General features: G+C 35.6%; 1 protein-coding gene across 2 annotated transcripts in view; it reads right to left on the reverse strand.

Moving 5' to 3' along the window:
- Nucleotides 1-2,987: 2,987 nt before the first annotated feature.
- Nucleotides 2,988-23,689, reverse strand: part of LOC135206694 (peroxidasin homolog pxn-2-like) — a 123,225-nt gene continuing 102,523 nt past the window's right edge. For both annotated transcript variants that reach the window (XM_064238116.1, XM_064238115.1), the window contains 4 exons: nt 20,909-21,073; nt 10,530-10,726; nt 10,246-10,415; nt 2,988-3,237 (listed from right to left, as the gene is read on the reverse strand). In XM_064238116.1, coding sequence (XP_064094186.1) covers nt 3,062-3,237; nt 10,246-10,415; nt 10,530-10,726; nt 20,909-21,073 — 708 coding nt within the window. In that variant the 3' untranslated portion in view covers nt 2,988-3,061. The remainder of the gene's footprint in view (nt 3,238-10,245; nt 10,416-10,529; nt 10,727-20,908; nt 21,074-23,689) is intronic.

Consider the following 23,689-nt stretch of genomic DNA (forward strand, 5'->3'; position numbering starts at 1 on the left):
AGAACAAACAGGCTTCTCGTCGTACCCAAGAGAGAATCTTAGGTTCACTTCAGTTTGCTTCAATAACAGATGTTCTGTTGAAAGCCAGACTGAAGGATATCAATCGGGTATGGCGGAAAAGAGCCAACAAGAAGTTCAGAGACAAAATCTCCTTGATTTCACCAATACTAAGGAAAAGACTACGCCCATAGACGGAAGTCCGGAGTCTTTCCAAATCAGTGCCACCACAATTTCCCCCGCAGTCTCTGATAGTCCACACAGACCTCTTTCTGAGCAGCTGGGGGGCTACTCTCAGTACAAGAAGGTTCAAGGAACATGGTCGACAACATTCCACCAGTTCCACATCAAAGTACTAGAGGCAATGGCCATTTTTCTGACCCTGAAAAGACTAGCTCCGGCAGGAACATTCATATCAGACTAGTCTCGGACAGCACAGTGATAGTTTATTGCATAAACAGAAGAGGCTCCAAGTAGAGCCAAATAAATCATGTGATGATTGCAATCTTTTCGTTGGGAATGAAACATCATTGGCACCTGTCAGCTACTCACCTGGCAGGAGTACGGAATGTCATCGCGGACTCACTATCCAGGACAACTCCGCTGGAGTCTGAGTGGTCCTTGGACACAATCACTTAATTGGATTTGCCAACAAATCCCGGGCCTTCAGGTAGACCTGTTCGCCACAGATTCCAATCACGGCTCATGCCATAGATGCGATGTCCATAGACTGGAACAATTGACAGAAGATTTACCTAGATCCACCAATAAACCTCTTGCTGAAAGTTCTACACAAACTCTGATCTTTCAGAGGACAGATAGCATTGGTAGCACCCAACTGGCCAAAGAGCAATTGGTTTCCTCTTCTACTAGAATTGAAACTCCGTCCCAGACTGATTCCCAACCCAAAACTGACTCAAATAGTACAAACTCTGTGTCAGCTTCAAGAATTCTGAATGCCCTAACTTTATGGACTTCATGCAGTTTGCGGCACAGAAGGATGCTAGTATTGACCCACTAAACACCCTGTGAGTGGAGTCAGACAACAGAATCAACACTCGGGTAGTATGATTCAACAGTAAGGAAGCAAGCCATCTTTCTAAAAGAATCGGATGTCCAAAATATGACTAGGAATCTGACAACTTAATTATTTAGAACTGTTCAAAAAAGGCCTAGCTGCTAGTACCATTACTACGACTAAATCTGCCTTGAAGATATTTCAGTTTGGCATTAATATGGATTTAACAGATTCTACTTCTCGTCTATCCCTAGAGCATGTGCTCGTCTGAGACCGGTAGACAGTCCTCACACGGTCTCCTGGTTTTTAAAGGACTTACTCGGGTTGGCTTCCGATACTGATAACGAATCATGCTCATATATAACCCTTATCAGGAAAACCTAATTTTTAAGGAGTCTGGCCTCAGGCGCCAGAATATCTGAACTGTCGGCGCGCTCTAGAGAACCAAATCATATTTATTTCCTCCCGTCAGAAGTTCTGCTCTCTCCAGATCGGAAATTCTTAGCAAAGAATGAAGACCCACAAAACAGGTGGTCTCCATGGAAGATTGTCCCTCTTCCAAAGGACCCATCATTATGCCCTATTACATTAAAATCCTATCTGGGCAGAACTTCCAAGTCTTCAGGCCCTCTTTTTATTAGAGAGAATGGTGGAACCATTTCCTTGAAGGCCATCAGACAACAAAATCTATTTGATTAAACAAGCCAATCCAGATTCAGTCGCTCATGTCCATGATATCCGGGCAGTGGCTACCTTGGTTAATTATCATCATCATATGAACTTAGAGGACCTTAATAAATATACAGGTGGGAAATTCCATACAGTATTTAAACGCCACTATCTGAAAACTCTAGAGGCCCTTAATATTCTGCAGTGGCTGCAGGGAACATTCTCCCCCCTGATAAGGCATAGTTACGGAATTCTAAATTTGTAAATTATTATTTTGCTTTTATATTTTGGTACTCACTCTCGCCTACCTGCCTCGCTTGTAATCCCGACCTTTCTGCCTTTTGTTCCGGACTGGATTGCTCAACCCACTCCTGTACATGTCCATAGTACATTAATATGTTTGTTTATATGTTCATTACCAGTTTCATCTTCCTAGCAATAGTATGGATTTGGTTATATTAGGGGCTTTTTACCATTTATAATTTGTTACCCTTACCTTGGTTATTAAAATAATTAAGGAATTTATATTTTCCTTTCATATAAATTTTTGTTTACATTTTATTTCCAAGCTTGTATGGCCAATTCTGTTACTGTTTCACTGGCAGACAGGTAGAGCCCATTAAAGGGATATTGATAAAGGAAAGATCTATTTCTGGGGGAAGACCTGTGTCGCCCAGTGAACCCATCCCTCTCTTTCCTTTTCCCCACCCTTTATAGCTGGCCCAAGCTAGGGTGCGTATTTCAGGAATGAGGGTTCTCAGCAGAGGTAGTAGTAGTAGCAGCAAGCGGAAGGTAGATGTAACGGCACCTCTCTAGAGGGGGATTTTGAGAGAAGACATATCTAATTGGCAAAGCATCTGTGATAGTGGTTTCCACTCGCCCCTGTGCTATACAGACACCCTATGAGGGTGAGCGAGCTGGAGGTAGTAACTCTGGCATTCCTTATGGCTTTTTTCTCTGGTATATTTAGCATTTATTTATACCTAGAAAAGTGTGCTATAGGGACATTTCACTGGGCGACACAGGTCTTACCCCGGAAAGTTTTTTTCCTTAGTCAAAATCCCCTTAATAGAGTACAGTTAACTTACCACCATAAATATTTATACCAATTATAGCCACAAAAATTTATTAAACAATTATAGCCAAAATCTACTGAGTAACATCTGGCATGACATTTTGCAGTTTATATTATAGTTATGTAAACATCCATCTAATGCTTTTGTAAATTCACTTTCTAACTAAGAAGGATGATCTGAAAAAATTTAGATCAAGTAGCATAGCACAAGAAGGTTACGGAGAAAAATTTTTATATTCCATACTATTTATTTCTTTACACTATAAAATAGGCCAATGTATTTATATTTCTGTACACTAAAATTAATACGTTTGCCAAGGGCTTAAGCTGTAGTCTCCAATCAAACCAGAGTGACAGCTTACCCGAGGATTAGTCGAGCTTGGAATCTTGAAAGCGTTGGGTTGTATGGTTATCAACTCTGGGATGTTGTTGCACAGAATTCTAGCCAAAGTAACTTTGTGCAGCTCCTTCAGTTGTGCTACGGAAAAATTTTTTTTAATAAGAGTTCTATTAAAACCAAGTTTTCTAGTCTGGAAAGTAGAAACATACCTTAAAACAAAAATGAAAACCTTTAACTTACTACACTTCAAGACATAACAGCTGTTATTTAGCTGGTAATACTGGGTTTAGACAAATTAAAATCTGGACCATTATCTAAATACAAAATTTCTACAAAACGCCATCTAAATGATATTGTGCTGGTTGGCTGGGTCCATGTGCATGCATTAAGGGAAAGCTGCATATACTTAGGTCTACAGTTAAATTTTTAATGGCACCAAAAACCTCTTAGCATTAAAGTTTTTTTAAGACTAGTTTAAAAAGCCATTTAGCTTAGATTCTGTAGTGCCAAATTTGACCAAATGGATTTACAACCTCTATATAACTCAGAGTATACCTTTTTTTATGGAGCATTCACCCTTTATGGAACATTTGCCATATGCATAAATACAGTGGGCCCTCCATGTTCGTGACTCACGCATTCGCGGAACATAAATCCCCATTATTCGCAGGAAATTTGCCCATTAATGGGATTTTTCTATGAGAGAAATACCCACAAATACCAGTTTTTTTGTAAAAATTTAATTATAAAAATCAGTGAAAAACATTAAAAAACCAGATAAAAATTTTCAGTGGGTTTGTTTTGACAAACAAAATAGGCCATTTTTAGCTTTTTTATACGGGTTCCAACTATTTGTGGTTCTAACTAATCACGGAGGAGGAGGAGGAGGAGGAGGAGGAGAGGAGGAGGAGGAGGAGGAGGAGGAGGAGGAGGAGGAGGAGGAGGAGGAGGAGGAGGAGGCTGGTACAAATCCTGCGCAAATACGGGGGACTACTGTATTAGTAAATTTTGTTTTAGTTTTTATCCACAACGGAAATTATAGTAATTTGCTTCCAATTAATCTTTCATTCACATCTCCATGCTCTCCACATATTTACACCGATTAGAAGAGCTTTGGCAACCAATAACCATTACTAGTCCTTTACTGATTGGACAAGGGTGGTATCCAGGTGCAGATTGAGAGAGGTCACATGTTAAAAGTTTCTCATCACCCCAAAAGAATACTTAACCTTGTCTTTCACAGCTTTTAGCCAATAAAAACAAAGGAAACAATGAAGTTAGTGGAAGAGGTCAGCTTCCTCCAATATGACCAGCTCCAGTTGTTTCCCTATGAAAAAGCAATACAACTTAAAAAATTTGGCATTTTTTCCTATGGGGATACAAACAGCCTCTTATAAATTTTGGAGACTTTACTACCTGGGAAGGATATAGAAACCCAAAAGTATGGCCAAGCACCTCTTGGGATAAGCAGTGTGCCACCTCTTGGGATAAGCATTGTGCATAAAGGGATGGTGCCACTTCACTGGTACTGAGTGATGGGCAGCGCCTTCCTTTATCCCAGCTTCTCATGTTATGGACTGGATTCACAAATTCAGAATGAGTGCTAGGCAGTCCCCAGTTAACCCTTAAAAGCCGACTGGACGTATTTTACGTCGACATTTTTTGTCTCTCGGGTGCCGATTGGACGTATTTTATGTCTACATACAAAAGTTTTTTTAAAAATTCGCGGAAAAATACTTTTAGGCCTACCAGCCGAAAACTCTTGAATCACGCGCCTTGGGGGAAGCTGGGAGTTCACGGATCAAGGGGTTTTGTTTACAATTGTTACGCAGGCGCGCAAGCGCGAATTTCTTTCTTGCCGCACTAAAAAGTATCTGACACATCTTGGAAATTATTTTGTCACTGAATTTTTGTACCATTTTAAATTAGCCGTTACGTGGAGTATTATATATGAAAATGTGCGCATTTTTATGTAGAATACAACAAAAAAATACTCATGATTGTAGCTTTTATCAGTTTTGAGATATTTTCATATAAATAACGATAAATGCCAAAATTTCAACCTTTGGTCAACTTAGACTACCCAAATGGTCGAAAAACGCAATTGTAAGCTAAAACTCTTTATATTTTAGTAATATTCAATCATTTACCTTAATTTTGCAACTAACTGGAAGTCTCTAGCACAATATTTCGATTTATGGTGAATTTATGAAAAAAATACCATTTTCTTTACGTCCGCGCGGTAACTTCCAAAAAAATCATATGTGCGATTGTGGTAATGTTTGCACCATTTTAAATTGTGCACATTTTCATATAAACTTTATGTAACAGCTAATTTCATGTATAATACAAAAAATATTTGAAGGTTGTAGCTTTTCTCATTTTTGAAATATTTGCATATAAATCACGATAAATAGATAAAAAACCACGTTCGGTCAAATTTGCCACTACCGAAATGGGCGAAAAACGTAATTGTAAGATAAAACTCTTACAGTCTAGTAATATTCAGTCATTTATCTTCATCGTGAAACAAATTCAAAGTCTCTAGCACAATATTTAAATTTATGGTGAATTTAAAAAAAAAACTTTCCTTCCCTCCACGCGCGGATTCTCCGCCACAAATCTCCGAAATAAGTAAGTCCCATTCTCGGAATATTTGCTCAGTTTCATATTAGGCATTTCATAGAGTTTTATATATGAAAATGTGCGCAATTTCATGTACAATAAAACAAAAAATATTTGAAAGTTGTAGCTTTCTTATTTCCAAAATAATTGCATATAAAAAAATATATATAAAAAAATTCGACATTCGGTCAACTTTAACTCTTCAGATATGGTCGAAAACTGCATTTGTAAGCTAATATTCTTACAGTATAGTAATACTCAATCATGTGTCTTCATTTTGAAAGAAATTGGAAGTCTCTAGGACAATATTTAGATTTATGGTGAATTTTTGAAAAAAATATTTGTTTACGTCCGCGCGTTACGAATTCATACATTATTTTGTGATAATATTTTCTCTGTGTTGCTTTTATCATTTTACAATGTGTTATATACCAAAATGATTGCAATTTAGTGTACATTACAACGAAATAAAAAGTAATAGTTACCTTTAACCGATTAGCGCACAGAGCGATTTGAATACAATTATATATGAAATTTCGTTTTTGCGCTATCATATATCGCATTATTTATATATGATAATGATAATTTTTTTCATTTCTGATGGTTGCATACTAAACTTCAAGCAATGACAAAAAAAGGAGCAAAAAATGAACTCTTAATCTTGAAAACTAAGGGCGCTGTGATTTTGAAAAAAATATTTTTTCCGCTTCCGCGCTCACTCTGAAAAGTCTCCGGCACACGGGAGACTTTTTTTACCACTTCGGCGTTTAAGGGTTAACAGCAGGGGTTTAGTTTCCACCAGAGCTCCACTAACCAAAAATGTATGACAAAAGTACTGACAAACTGCTCAGTGGTGCCCCTAACTGCAGACAGATGCCTATAAACCTCTTGCTGCCAACCGATGCTGATAAGCTACATACAGATGCCAATAAACTTTCTGGTACCTAAAATCCAGCACCATAAAACTGATTGCCATTAACCAATGCCACTGGGACTAGTTTTGTTCCCAACAAATACTTGAAATGGGGGACCTTTACCCTCTGCGTCAGATTTAGTTGGCCCATCAATTGTCGTTTGTCTTGTCTGTAATTGACAAGAAACAACAGCACTTCAAAACAAAACACTAGCACTTTCAGCCACAAATCACTTGAGATAGATATATCATGAAAAAGCACAAGATTCATGCAAAGGATGCAACCAGCACATTTAAAAATACTGTAGGCAAGAAAGTCTGCAACATTGGTACTAGTAATTTAAAAAATATTGGGCGAGGGGGGCATTCCTCCTCCATTTACACCAGGATACTATTCTTATTAATCAGTCAACAGCCAGTCAAAGGTGAGGGGATGAATACTCCCTTTATAAAGGGTAGAGGTTTTTAACCCCATAGAAATATAACAGCATCTCCCTGTCATTAGTGTTTATCCGAATCAAGCTTGGTGGCTACTTTTTTTATACTGAGAGAGAGAGAGAGAGAGAGAGAGAGAGAGAGAGAGAGAGAGAGAGAGAGAGAGAGAGAGAGAGAGAGAGAGAGAGAGAGACCCCTAATATTAAACTCCGACTGGTAGTTAGTTAATGGCTTGCTGATTATACAGTTGAAGCTAAAAAAATTGGCAATTAACAAACTAACTGGCAGTTAATGGCTTAAACAGCTGAAGCCAATTGCAGAAAACTTTAGGACGAATCTACCCAACAAGTTAATTAACTTAAAATTCTTCAATTGCTGTGAAAGTTCAGCAGGCCTCTTCTATATGAAAAGATTTTTAAAGTAAAGGACAATTTTCCAAGCCATGGGAAAAAAAATTAAGTGCCAATGCTAAAATAGGAAATTACATATGTAATTAATATGGAAACATATCTGACACCGAGCACAAAAAAAAATAGTTTAAAAATTCGGACTTCAAACCTCATCCACAAATATTAAGAGTAATCCATTTGGAAAGTATTTTAACAAAAGCAAACAATGGAGAGGATTGTAGAAGGAAACAATAGCAGTATGTATTACTGCTGTTCAGAAACTAAGCTAATTTGATTTTACCTAAAAATTATGGTTTGAAATACATGGTATCTGCTTTATCAGGAACTTCCAAGAAATTTTTTAATGCACCTAAACCCTTACAAATCACAAACTCAAGGGGGACTGCATGCTGCAACATTTTCATTAACAGTAAATATCATTGAAGGACTATCTATGGCTTTTAAGTAGCAGTATGGAGTAATGATAATAGTTTATTTGACAACTTCTCCAAGGGTTGAGAGAGAGAGAGAGAGAGAGAGAGAGAGAGAGAGAGAGAGAGAGAGAGAGAGAGAGAGAGAGAGAGAGAGAGAGAGAGAGAGAGAGAGAGAGAGAGAGAGAGATTAGTGGAAGAATAAATGGGAGTGGTTACATGGCAGTCTGAAGCATGTGTCTGTTGTGGTGCTCCGTTGTGTATATTGGTGGCGGGTGTCTGTTATGAGTGTCAAAAGCAGTAAGGCATTCGGTGAAGTCCTAAGTTGGTTTTGGCAGCAGTCGTGTCTGTTGATGGCCAGTTGATGTGTTATTTGATAGATTTTGGAGTTGTAAAGTTCATGTGCATGTGTGTTTCTGGTTGTGGTGAGGTTGAAGAGGTTGGTAGTGTTTCAGTGTCCGAGTGGTGGTTGGGGCAGTGTTAGTGGGCGGTTGTGTTGCATGGGGAAAGTCGTGTGGTTATCGTGTTCTTTCGGGCGGTTGGTGTTCGTCTGCAGTGATTTGTCGGGTTGTTAGGTTGTGTTGTGGTTCTCGGTTGGTTGGTTGTGGTGCGATTCATCGGCGGTGGTTGTGTCTCGGCTGGGCTATATCCAGCAGACAGCACAGCCTAGCCCCGAGTATTTGGAGTTGGGCAAGTACATGCGTTGTTTTTTTTTTTTTTTTTTTTTTTTTTTTTTTTTTTTTTTTTTTTTCTCTGTGTAGGTATGGGTCAATTGTCCTGCTGCATTCTGTAGTGTACAGAGGAAAGTTTGATTGAGCGAGAGTAAAGTTTGTGGGGAGGGGGAGATTTGCTGCTTGGTTTTAAGCTTGTTAGCCTGCCACAGCAGTAAACCAGCCCAAGAAGTTTGTTAGGCTCAGAAGTCTGGATAAACTAATCCTTTATAATAACTTAGGTAGCAGTAAATATCATTGAAGGACTACCTATTGCTTTTAAGTATAAAATTTCCAGTTACAATTCACAATTATGTAAGCTTTTTGTATTCATATTTAAAAACCAACCCCAACTTCTGAAAGTCCCACTAAACTAAATATGTGATCAAAGCTGTACATTTGCAGTACATGACCGCTTAACATTAAGCTCAAGGGCCTCGTTAAACTACTTAATACTGCATCTGGCTAATGCGACCCACTCAGATTTTGGATACCATTCACAGATTAAACTGCAAACTGCAAACTCATACTGAAGGGGTTAAAATTTGTTCTGGAGCTTTTAAATCTGACTAAACCTGTTGGAATGAACCACTATCCCTGTATTATGACTTTTCACCTATATGATCACTGCCACATCAACACCTAATTACCCACTTCTAATCAGTTCCACGCCGCTGAGGGATTAGGGCCACTTTAAAAAATAGTGTACAATTATAAAAGAAAGTAAAAATTATACCAGCCTCACAAAAACTGGTCCTCAAGAAAAAGTTCTTTACTATTAATATCTACAATTCCTTCATAATGAATCCAAAATTCTCAAATAAGCCAATATAAATTACTCCAAATATTCCAAAATTATAGAATTCACTGCCATTTCAAGTTTCCCAAAATGCTTTTGTGTTTATGGAGTTTCTACATTGCATGGAACCAACTGTTATTCAGCAACGGGACCAACTGCTTTACGTGACTTCCGAACTACGAGGAGAGAATGTCTCACCTGAAAAATACGCATCTCTCGCTCCTCAATGGAATGCCCGAGAATCAAAATCGTGGCCACCGGGGTGGCACACCAACACCATACCAACCACGCCACAGAGGCGCAAAATGCTTTTTTGTAAATACACCACAATACTCCAAAACTTAGCTGCTTCCTTCACAAAATTACCAAATAATGATTTTCATGGAAGTGCCCAATAAATTCAGGACAGTTTACCTCGCATTCTGTTTAACTCCAATAATAGCTTAAATGTATATACTGAGCTACATCAACTTCAAAAATTAATCTCCAAACTGAACAACAATATGTATCAACTGAATATTTGGCATATCTTAAGCAATAATCTTAATGTCATTGGGCAGCTTGCTTTCAATAGTGAAAGTAGGTGAGCTGCCTTATTCTACAGGTTTCTGGTGTAACAACTTTACAGATTTATAATGCTTGAACTATGAAAATTTAGAGTAACAAACCTAGACAGAATTAATTTGTTAACAACTTATTACATCTGATCAAAATGGTTTATGAAACTTTTGAACATGCATGTTACTAACTAGTAGTCTTGGGTTCAAGAAAACCTATCATACAAAATCTACTACACAATGCACAGACATTTGGGAAATTTAAACTTCCTATGTACAGTTATTACCTGCAGTGAAAGCACCAGGGCTGCCTTTATATTCATACCAAAATCTATCTCCTTTTTTCATTCTTAAAAATTGATCAGCAATTATGCAGCTAAATGTGGGTCCCAGGATGCCATCAAGGAAAGGTTGCTCTGAAACTCCTCCTATGTACAAATCAACATCTTCCAGGTCACTGAAAAGTTAACAGTACTGGTATTAGTAGATGATACACGGGTTCTAACCCAGTTTAGAATTGCCAACTACAAACCACTGGGAATTAGAAGAATTCTTATCACTTAAAACTTACCTGTAAACTTCTTGAAGAGCATCAATAACGTCTTCATTCATAACTGATGATAGATCACTGAATTGGGATACTTCTTCACCACAAAGTGCCTTCCAGTGAATATAACCAGGTAAACCATGGTCTCTTCCCCTTTGAATGTTGAGTGCTACCAAATCTAAACCAAATTTACCAGAACCCTTGAACAGCTTGCCAGCTACCTATAAAAGAAAAATATACTTCAAGCATTCTACTTACGATGGGGTTTGTTCCAAAGAAAACCATAGTTTGTTCGAAAATACATCTCTAATATAGCCTAGCCTACACTAGGGTAATCAGTACCACCTTTGCATAAAAAGGCCTACATTATACAATATACTTTATACTTCTATGTTACAGTAACTTAATTTCAGCAAATTCTCTAGGTTCAATGCAGATTTGTTTATGATAATTCAGTACAACGAAATTGCATAACTAACGTGAGTTAGTCTAGCATATAGTATGGTATATCTTATACATAAGAATACAGTAGCCTAGCCTACAGTATACTCTATACTACATATACAGTATAGTAATTAATAATATACTACATATACAGTATAGTAATTATTAATATAAGCTAATTCTGGGGGTAAAATTATTTCTGATACCTAAAAAAAAAATTCCAAGCTAGAATCAGATTCGCTTCGACATCTGCATAATTGAAGAGTCAGGCTGCTGATGGCTACATATGATTACAAGATACAAACAATGAATATGCATCTTTCCATGAATCTTAAGTTTACATAAAATATTATTGGGTACAGTGAAGTAATGCCGATTCATTATGCTTACATTTTATAATATGTAGCCATCAACAGCCCTGACTGTTCAATTATGCTGATGTCTGAGCGAATCTGATTCAGGTTTATTTTTTTTTTTCCTGAATTATCAGTTATTTTTCCTTTTCCTAAAGCATCAGTGAAGGCATTGAACCTCCAGAATTGGCTTATTAATAATTACTATGCAATATTATTGTATACAGAGATTTAATTTATTTCTTACTTTTATTAATAAATACTATCATTGAATTTTTTGGCTTGGAAATCTGACTCTTCCAAATAGTTTATTTCGCAGTATTTAACTCAAACCAAAGTGAATTTAATTGCTTCTAGTTAAACTAATATCTAGACATTTTACTAAAACGAGACTATCGTTTTTCGTTACAAGAATTTTTTCGTTACAAGACTTAATTAAGTCTAAATATGACTTTAAAGTCTCTTGTCGTGAAGTACTTACTTTTTTCTTAACAGTGTTGGGAGTAGGTTGTATAAAAAATTTACAAAATTTCATTTGCTTTTTTCACTATTTCATTGTAATAAGTTTTGTAATAATTTATTGGTGTGAAATCTAAACATTTTTTTCAAGCCCAGTACAGGTGGCCCTCAAATGGCAGGGTTTCCGTTCCTGGCCGCCAGCGCTAAGTAATTTTCGAAGCCAAGCGATTTTAAAGCCTACCGCCGCCACACACTTTTTGAAATTCAGACCAGTCAAACGGCGCCATAATCCCACAATAGCGTAAGTAGTAAATTACAGTACAGGTGGCCCGCGGTTAACGGCGCAATCACTTAACCCACTTACGCCGACTGGACGTATTTTATGTTGACATTTTTTCTCCCGTGTGCCGACTGGACGTATTTTACGTCTGCTTACAAAAGTTTTTTTTTAAATTCGCGGAAAAATACTTATAGGCCTACCAGCCTAAAACTTTTGAATCACGCGCCTTGGGGGATGCTGGGAGTTCACGGATCAAATCTCTTTCTTGCCGCACTAACAAGTATCTGTGACATCTGAAATTATTTCGTCACTGACAATTTTTGTACCATTGCAAATTAGCCGTGACATGAAGTATGTATGAAAATGTGCGCATTTTTATGTAGAATACAACAATAAAATACTCATGATTGTAGCTTTTATCAGTTGAGAGTTATTTTCATATAAATAACTATAATTGCCAAAATTTCAACCTTCGGTCAACTTTGACTACCGAAATGGTCGAAAAACGCAATTGTAAGCTAAAACTTATATTTTAGTAATGTTCAATCATTTACCTTAATTTTGCAACTAATTGGAAGTCTCTAGCACAATATTTCGATTTATGGTGAATTTATGAAAAAACTTTCCTTACGTCCGCGCGGTAACTTCCGAAAAAAATCATACATGCGATTGTGGTAATGTCTGCACCATTTTAAAATTAGCTGCTATATAAAGTTTTACATAAGGAAATATGCGCAATTTCAAGCACAATACAACTAAAAACAACCCATGGTTGTAGCTTTTTATCAGTTGAGATATTTTCATATAAATAACGATAATTGCCAAAATTTCAACCTTCGGTCAACTTTGACTCTACCGAAATGGTCGAAAAACGCAATTGTAAGCTAAAACGCTTATATTCCAGTAATATTCAAGCATTTACCTTCATTTTGCAACAAATTGGAAGTCTCTAGCACAATATTTAGATTTATGGTGAATTTATGAAAAAAAAAAATTCTTTACATCCGCGCGGTAACTTCCGAAAAAATCATACGTGTGATCGTGGTAATGTTTGCACCATTTAAAATTAGCAGTTACATAAAGTTTTATATATGAATGTGCGCAATTTCATGTAGAATACAACAATAAAATAATTGAAGGTTGTAGCTTTTCTCATTTTTGAAATATTTGCATATAAATCACGATAGAAAAAAAAACCACGTTCGGTCAACTTTTGACTACCGAAATGGTCGAAAAATGCAATTGTAAGCTAAAACTCTTACAGTCTAGTAATATTCAGTCATTTATCTTCATCTTGAAACAAATTTGAAGTCTCTAGCAAAATATTTAGATTTAAGGTGAATTTAAAAAAAAATCTTTCCTTCCCTCTGCGCGCGGATTCTCCGCCACAAATCTCCGAAATGCGTACGTCCCATTCTCGGAATATTTGCTCCGTTTCATATTAGGCATTTCATAGAGTTTTATATATGAAGATGTGTGCAATTTCATGTAGAATAAAACTAAAAATATTTTAAGGTTGTAGCTTTTCTTATTTCCGAAATAATTGCATATAAAAATATATAAAAAAATTAAACATTCGGTCAACTTCAACTCTTCAGATATGGTCGAAAACTGCAATTGTAAGCTAATACTCTTACAGTACAGTAATATTCAATCATTTGTCTTCATTTTGAAAGAAATTGAAAGTCTCTAGGACAATATTTAGATTTATGGTGAATTTTTGAAAAAAATATTAGTTTACGTCAGAGCGTTACGAATTCATGCATTATTTTGTGATAATATCTCAGTGTTGCTTTTATCGTTTTACAATGTGTTATATACCAAAATGATTGTAATTTAGTGTACATTACAACGAAAAAAAAGTAACTTGTTACCTTTAACCGTTTTGCGCACAGCGCGATTTGAATAAAATTATATATGAAATTTCGTTTTTGTGCTATCATATATCGCATTATTTATATATGATGATAAATTTCATTTCTGATGGTTGCATACTAAACTTCAGCCAATGACAAAAAAAGGAGCCAAAAATGAACTCTTGATCTTGAAAACAAAGCGCGCTGTGACTTTTTGAAAAAAATATTTTTTCCGCTTCCGCGCTCACTCTGAAACACCTCCGGCACACGGGAGAATTTTTTTTTTACTGCTTCGGCATAAGAGGGTTAACAGCGAATCGGTTTTACGGCGGTCGTCAAAAATATTCATTAAAAAAATAAGGCATTTTAAAGGTATCTTTACGGCACAATTTTCAGTTAACAGCGCCGCTAGCGCCGTTGTCTAACGAGTTCATACATTTGTAGAAATGCCGTTCAGACCATAAAGGTTATGAAAATTATATTAAATTTTATGGAGTGTTATTACGTAGGTATTAGGGTAAAATATATGCCTCGGACGCTGTTTTATGCCGAAAATATAGTTACATAAGTGCAAATATAGCTATGGATGCGTCTATTTATAAATGTTCATGCTTTTGTTTAAATTGTATATGAAAATGTATTACGTGAAAGGCATTTTTATTTCTGTACAGAAATATGATACAAAGGCAGCTTTTGAAACTGCCCTTCACGTTAACAAACAATTTTTTTCTTGTTCTTTCTTGTGAGCCATCGCCTGCCGCTCTTCCGAAAATATCTATTTAAAAAAAGTGCAAATTAGCGATCGGTGTGTATTTTATAAATTTTATGCTTTTATGTTTAAAATGTGTATGAAAATGTATTACGAATAGGGTATTTTTATTTCTGTTCAGAAATATGATAAAAAGGCAGCTTTTGAAACAGCCCTTCAAGTTATCGACTATGATGTTTTTCCAAGTTCGTTCTTGTATGCCGCCGTCTGCCGCTCTTCCGAAAATAGTTAAAAAGAGTGCAAATTTAGTGATCGATGTGTTGATTTTTAAATGTTTATGCTTTTATGTATAAAATGTGTATGAAAATATATTACGTAAAGGAATTTTCATTTTTGTACAGAAATAAGTTACAAATTAAGGCAGCCTTTGTAACTACGCTCCACGTTGTCAGGGGATGTTTTTTCATGTGAGTTCTTGTCCGCCAATTCCGAAAAACGCATTGTGTTATTTTATTAATTATGTATCTTCCATAAATCCTTTAAAAAGTTATACATTATTTCACTGTGTATGTATTCTCATATTATTGAATTTTAAAATACTACGGCAAATTTAAGCCCATATTCCGCAGAGCGGCCAATGTTGTGGTTTGAAATCAGCTGATGAATAAGAGTTTGTTTCACCAAAACGCAATTCTGAGCGAATGCTCTTGCTTCTAGTTAGCATAAACGAATATCTAGATACTTGACTTATATGAAAGTTATTTTTCCTTATACAGCGTGTTTTTAGGTGGAAATATTTATTGAATATGTCTAGTTGTGAATGAACTATTTTTTTTTCTTTAACATATTACGCTGGCGGCATGTTTATTGCGTAAAAAATTACGCGATTCCGTTCGCAATATTCCTTTATATCATCGTAATACGAACTTTACGTATTTTTCTTGTATCAGCGTGAAACCAACAGTAAAATGTGATCTTTCAAGCACAGTAGTTTTGATTAAAATCATTTTATCACAATTTTATCTACGGTTGTGTTTGATGGCATACGTTTACTGCAGTTTTATCCTTGTTGCCTATGTACGATAATAGTCATTAGCAGCTTGAACAGTTTTCTCAGCTTCAGTTATAACTAGGTTGAAATTTAACAGTATTTCCAGACTGATCTTCAATCTATATTGATCTCTGATCTATAGCGAATAAAGTTATTACATTAAGATATATCAGTTCTATTCTATACATAACGCCATTTATAACAACTACGGTAATGTTGTACTGTAGTACGATTATTGAAATCCAAGCCAAATGGATGTTATCCAGTTCAATTGTACGGAGGGGGGGGGGGGATAAAAAAAAAAAAAAAAAGTATTTTCTCATTCAGTTGTTCATGGCTGTACACGTTCACGCAACGAGTATAACGTTAAAACCATACTTTCATCATTCTCTTTCGCTGTTATTAAACTTATGTAACTAGAAGATGGATAAAGTTAGGCCATTGTAATTTGATCTCATAAAATCTGACTATCTTAAGACTAATGATCGTAACCTTAACACTACAGCTACCTGTACACTGTGTAAACTTTATTATATCTTTACATACTCTAGACACCCAAAAGTACTGTACAGTAAATTTTACAGTACAGTAGTACCTCGAGATACGAAATTAATCCGTTCCGAGGCGGTCTTCGTATCATGAGATTTTCGTATCTTGGAACACATTTAACATGTAAAATGGCTAATCCGTTCCAAGCCCTCCAAAAACACTCCAGTAAATTATATTTCCAGGCCTAAAACACATGTTCTAGGGTTACAACGCCGATCCGACGGAAGAAATATGACTCCAAAAAGGCAAAATACTGTACATACTTGAGTAATATTCAATTGCATGTAATGTTCAACCCCATTTTTACTGCATATATTAGGACTTTAGCATATGTCCCTTAGCAATAAGCCTAGCCTATGTTAGCGGGTTGCTACTGTAGCCTAGTCTATGATTCCGACATCTAAACCTAAGAGCTAAAAGCTTAGAATATGCCAATAAAATGTATAAATAACCAGTATGTACTCATTTCAAATAATTATTAATTAATCATTAACTATAATACACAAACAAAAAACAAAACTTCCAATCGATTGTTTACATTCAGCTCTTACCCGTCTTACGAGTATCGAACGAGCGCCAATCAATTATTTTTCCTAGCACACAGTAAGCCATAAATTGTCAATAGTCTCTCTCTTCAACTAATGAAACTACCAAACAGTATAATAACCATTCATTTCTATTCTTTATTCAATCTTTACCTAATGGAGATACCGAGTTACTGACAGCTATGATGAAACATACGTATACGTAACTTAATAATAAAACAGAAGAAGAGTTTTAAAAAATACGTATTTGTTGGCAGTCTGATTTTTTATATTTTATGATATCTAATTCACAAATTTTTTTATTAAATGTATTGCATGTACTGATTTCAAATAATTATCAAGTAACCATTAACTATATATAAAAAAAAAAAAAAAAAAAAAAAAATAGCTTCCAAACGTCTGTTTACATCCAGCACTTACGAGTATTGAACGATCGACAAGCAATCATTTTACACAGTAAGCCATAAATTTTCATGATCTCTCTTCAACTACTAAAACTACCAACAGTATAATAACCATTCATTTCTATTCTTTATTCTATCTTTACCTAATGTTTTTTTTTTTATTAAATGTATTGCATGAATAAGTTTATCAATTTACAGCATCCTTTTACCAATAGAATATTTAAAGCACAAGGGGTAGATGCTGACCAATAGGAGAGCAGGACCTTATGGGGTGACTAGCATCAGGAACCAATGGGAGAGCGGGAGGATGGTGGCGAGTTTACTCAGTTGGCAGCGCGGGAGTTTTAAAATTGTTCTCGGTGGTCCGGGCGAATCTCGGGACTTTACAGCAACAACCTTTCGTATCTTGAAAACTTTTCTTATGTAGAGAAGTAAAATTTTTCGCATTGGCTATCGTATCTCGAGTTTTTCGTAAGTAGAGCCTATCGTATCTCGAGGTACTACTGTACTGTATACCGCATAAATATAATTTTACTTATTGCGCCGTTGTGGGATTACGGCGCCTTTGACTTGTCTAGTTTCGAAAGAAGGTGTGTGATGCCCCTAGGCTTTAAAATCACTCTGCGTCTAAAATCGCATTTCGTCTGCGGCCAGGAACGGAACCCCTGCCGCTAACAGAGGGCCGCCTGTATATTTATGCAGTATAGCAGTACGTACTATAGAATTTACTGTACAATAGTACTGTACAGTACATTATATTATAAATACTGTAAAGCAAAAAAAGCCTAGCTTTAATCCTTTGGGTGTCTAGAGTAGTAAAGATGTAAGGTTTTATACAGTGTACAGGTAGCTGTAGTGTTCAAGTTACGGTAATATGTCTTACAATAATCAGATTTTATGAGACACCAAATTACAACAGTCTAACTTTACCCAATCTTCTAGTTACAGAAGTTCAATAATAGCAAAAGAGAATGATGAAAGTATGGTTTTAACATACTCGTTGCAGAAAAGTGTACAGCCATGAACACCCAAACAAGAAACTTTTTTCCTGAAGTACAACCGAATTGGATAACATCAGTTTGGCTTTTATTTCAATCACTGTACTATAGTACACTATTGCCGTAGTTGCTATCAATGAAGTTTTATAGAATAGAACAGAGATATGGTAATGTAATAACTATTTGCTATAGATCAAAGATTAACCATGAAATACTGTTAAATTTAAACCTATTTATAACTGAAGCTGAGAAAACTGTTCAAGTTGCTAACGACTTATCATGCATCAGCAACAAGGATAAAACTCCAGCAAACTTATGCCATCAAACAACCTTAGATAAAAGAAAATAATTTTAATCAAAACTACCGTGGTTGAAAGAACACATTTTACATTTTGATTCACGCTGATATAAGAAATAAAAATCTTATTACAATAAAGGAAAATTGCAAACTGAATCACGTAATTTTTTTACTTGACAAACATGCCGCCAACGTAATTGTTAACTAAAAAAAAATTAGTTCACAATCGCAACGAGACCTTTTCAATTAATGTTTCCACCTAAAAACATGTCGTATAAGGAAATATAACCTTCTCATAAATAAAGTATCTAGATATTTGTTAATGCTAACTTGAGAAGAAAATTTGCTCAGAATTGCATTCAATATGGCGAAAAAACTTATTCGCCATCAGCCAATTTCAAACCAAAACATTGGCGCTCCATGGAATACTGGCTTAGATTTGCTGTAGGATTTTATAATACAGTAATATGAGAATACATACAATATTATTGGATAAAGTTTATTAAAGGATTTATGGAAAAGATGCATACTTAATAAAACCATGCATTTTTCGGAACGGTGGTGGATAAGAACGACCATGGAAAAACATCCTGACAACGTGGAGGGTAGTTACGAAAGTTGCCTTAATTTGTATCATATTGATGTTCAAAAATAAAAATACCCTACACGTAATATATTTTCATGCACATTTTAAACAAAAGCATGAACATTTATAAAATACACATCTACACTAAATTTGCACTAACTAAATTTTTGGAAGAGCGGCAGGCGGCGGCTTACAAGAGTGAGCAAACATGAAAAAAAAAACTTCGTATTTGATAACGTGAAGGGCAGTTTCAAAAGCTGCCTTAGTATCATATTTCTGCACAGAAATAAAATTGCCCTATACTCAATACATTTTTATACACATTTTAAACATACAAGCATGGACATTCATAAATCAACACATCCATACCTAAATTTGCACTTAATTAACTATTTTCAGCAAACAACAATGTCAGAGGCATATATTTTACCCTAATACCTATGTAATAACTCCATAAAATTTGTTATTAGCATTTGCATAACCTTTACAGTCTAAACAGTATTTCTACAAATGTATGTACTTGTTAAGATAACTGCGCTAATGGCGCGGTTATCCGAAAATTGTGCCATAAAAATACCTTAATCCCTTATTTTTTTTAGGAAAAATTTTTAAGACAGCCGTAAAACGGATTCGCCACTAAGCAATTGCGCCGTTAACCGTGGGCCACCTGTAGTTTTGATTAAAATTATTTTCTCAATTTTATCTACAATTGTGCTTTATGGCATAAGTGCACAGGAGATTTATCCTTGCTGCCAATGGTTACCAATGCATAAGTCATTAGCGGCTTTAACAGATTTCTCGGCTCCAGCTACAACTTTCTTTAAATGTAACAGCTATTTCCTTGTTGATCTTTGATCTATAGCAAATAAAGTTAACAAATATTTACAAGTCCAATTCTACAGAACGTCACTTATAACTACAGCAATTTCTTACTATGGTTGAAATACAAGCCAAACTTATTATCCAATTCAGTTGTCTTTAGCAAACAAATCTCTCATTTGGTTCTTAATGGCTGTACACATTTATGCAACAAGTATGTACGTATACTGTTAAAATAATACTTTCACCATCCTCTCCTGCAGTTTTTTTTTTTTAACTTATTTTACTAAAGTGACATTTTCCAAGACAATTTATATTTTTTATAGCTACAAACCTGAGGTCTTAACAATAGGATAATTTCTAGTGCCTAGCTGGATCTGGTTAAAATGCAGATTAAAGCAAGGAACCTTGTGATATCTGGCAACGTGTAGATCGGGTGGACTAATCATAACTTGAACACTACCTGTAAACTGCTCATTGCTAGTTTCCAAGTTTAATACCCGCTCTATACATGGGGTCACAGCCCCAGAGCATGCAGTTGGAAAAGTTTAATACATTTAACACATTTGGATTTGCTATTATAAATATCAAATATGGGGAAATTACACATTTAGATACAGTCTACCACATTCCACATATACTATTAAAACAAACTTAATTCCACAACTTGCAATTTGTATACAATGATAATATACAAAGTCATCATGCTTACTTGTCCCATTGAGCGAGGCATTTGAAAATTACCAGGTAAACAAATAACAGTATCAGGAACCCCTCAAAAACAATGTTCCTAGTAAAAACTACCTATTATCAGTAAATCTGGTCTTCGTAGGAAGTTTACAAAATGCATTAAAACACTGTTTACAAGTGTCACCATAATGTAGCAGCTGGTTGTAAAGCTGTATTTACCAAGATAATTAAGAAAATCTGTTTAAAACATACTTCATTGTTTACTATAATTTTTGGTACTCTGCATTTATATATAAATTGAACTCTTGTATAAATTGAACTTTTCACACTACAATCAATGAAAATTCCGTATAAATGTTTACCTCTTCAGTGAAGTAAGAATCAACCTTCCGAGCTCTGTAGGATGCACTGCCTCTACCAAGTTCTTCAACAGCTTCTTCTTCATACATGGTGAATGGGTTGAAGAATAATGATGATGTATGTTCAGTGTCTACCACACCATCACTGTTAATTCTTTGTATAAAATCCTGAAATTGCATTCAAAGCATTCAAAAAACAGATTATAAAGTCATATACAATACAGTAATTAGATCATTTACAAGACTTGCTACCGGTTTAAATCTAAATTTTGAAACTAGCAAGATACCCCTTGGGTAGGTTTAGGTCATTTATCTAAATTTTCCAGTTCAATATTAATCTTCCCTATTCCCTATCATAAAAGGGAGTGAATAGATTTTATCAGAAAACTGTTCCACTTCCCATGTTTAAGTTCTTAAGCCACAGCAGAAAAAATTTATGCAAGGATGCTGAAAACTGGACAGACCAAACTTAAATTTTCTTCCAACCCTAAAAATGTGCAAGCCTATGGATTTCTTGCGACTTCAAAATTTCTTATTGACAAGACTTTAAACTTTCATTACATAATAGTGTCATACCTCGAAAAACTCATCTCAAGATCAAGCACTATTGGACCACAGAAAATTTTGGAATTTAGAAATGTCACCAAACAAACATTTTAGTCACCTCATTCCACAATGGGGGGCTCCATTCCTGGCAGCGAGTGGTCAACTCTAAAATTTCTGTAAACCAGAGTGACTGCGCTGTGAGCAAAGTGCAATTAAGTCAAAGTGCCACAAACCAGAGATTGCCTTATATAGTGCAGTTATCAAAAGCAGAAAAAGGCTTAAGAATAATCACTGTCATTCATTAGGTTATTTCCAGAGCAAAATTCTGGCCTGCTGCATAAGCATCTTTGGAAATTCTTACCTTCGCTATGGAGCTTATCCCTCCTTATAAGACTAATATTTATCTCATCCAACCTTTGTTTTTGGTACTACAAACTTATCTGGCTTTCATTTTCAGCAAAAATCTAAAAATCTGCAGCTTTTATTTCTTTAAAAGTGAAAGTGAAACTACTGGCCCAGCTAGGTTGTTACAACAGACCACCATTTGCACAAGTGAAATGTTAGGAAGAGCGGTAGCAATGTACAATGGGTCAGTGCATTAAAGCACAGGCATACCTCCAAGCGAGCATTGGGGAGTTATGAGGCATGCGAGCGAGGCTGGATTTGAATGAGGATGAGCAGGATGTGTGGAGATTGGCGAATGAAAGGTTTGAGTGTTTCAGAGTAGGTGTTAAGGTATTGAAGGAAGTGTTGAGAAGGAAAAGTTGATGGCAAGATGGCACTAGTATGTAGGTCAGTATAATCTTGTGGAAACAGTTTGCTCCAATGGTTCATGTGCTAGAAGATTAGAATGAAGGAAATGTAATGGTAACACACAAGCACATCAATCTACTGAGAAGATTGAGAGAAACCACCAAAATATATAAGAGCATCCCATTAGGAAGTTAAGTGAGAAAAAGGAAAAGAAAAGTCTAGAACTAGAAGACAAATTGGAGAGAAACTATTAGTGTTAGTGGAACATAAAAGAAATCTTAAAAAGAAGAGTAGAAAGAGTAAGGGTACATTTAGCGTTTTTTGCATAGTGCACAAGATGGGTTGTTTAATTTTAATATGAGGGTTTTACAAGCCAGTAAGTGCAAGAAGTGAAAATACCCTTACAGTGTTGTTTGGTAGTAGTGAGATTTAATTTATTTTGAGGTATTTGAGTGGGATGTGAAAGGGGTGAACTTGGCGAGTACAAGGAATGTGTACAAGGATATGCAACAGTTGGGTGAATTTGAAGAAACGCAACGTTGTGAAGACTGTACAGTGCGCACGAGTTTCCTTTGAAAGTGTCGAGTGCATGTGGGAGCGAGTTGGAGTTGAAAATACTGGAAAGTAAATTGGTAAATTTTGGATTACTTGAGGCAAAGCAAGGCTAAAATAAAGGAGTATGGAAGAAATTATAGCAGCCATTGTCAAGTGTTGGCCAAGTTAAAGCAGACTTAAGTCTCCAGAGTTCAAATGAGCTTTAAGTAATTCTGAACTAAGGCTAAGCAAGTCCAATGGGGTTGAGTGAAGTCAGAACAAGAGGTAGTGTGTGAGACCATGTATCTAAGTCTAGAATTGGGCCTTTACTACTGTGGGAGGAGTTTTACAGGAAAAAGTAGATTTACTTAATTTTAGTCAGGGGTTTGGTATAATTTTTGTTAATATTGGGTATAATTTATTTTTGTTAATATTGGGTATAATTTATTTTTGTTAATATTGGGTATAATTTATTTTTGTTAATATTGGGTAGAGTTTATTCGGTTAATATTGGGTAGAGTTTATTCGGTTAATATTGGGTAGAGTTTATTCGGTTAATATTGGGTAGAGTTTATTCGGTTAATATTGGGTAGAGTTTATTCGGTTAATATTGGGTAGAGTTTATTCGGTTAATATTGGGTAGAGTTTATTCGGTTAATATTGGGTAGAGTTTATTCGGTTAATATTGGGTAGAGTTTATTCGGTTAATATTGGGTATAGTTTATTATTTTATGTTGATTAGGTAGGCAATTTTTAACCCTTCATGGACCGATTGCTCCTCGGGAGTAGTATAACAGCAGCTTTGGGGTGGGGGACGGATTGATCATGTAGATACCATATATACTCTTCTAACACGTGACCTTGCATATTGTGCAACCCCCAAATTTTCACCCTTAAAAATGATTATATCATGTATCTCACGTATCATGAGTTAAATTTACGAGACCAAAT

The sequence above is a fragment of the Macrobrachium nipponense genome, chromosome 31, assembly GCF_015104395.2.
Source record: "Macrobrachium nipponense isolate FS-2020 chromosome 31, ASM1510439v2, whole genome shotgun sequence".
In the NCBI taxonomy this organism is placed as follows: Eukaryota; Metazoa; Arthropoda; class Malacostraca; order Decapoda; family Palaemonidae; genus Macrobrachium; species Macrobrachium nipponense.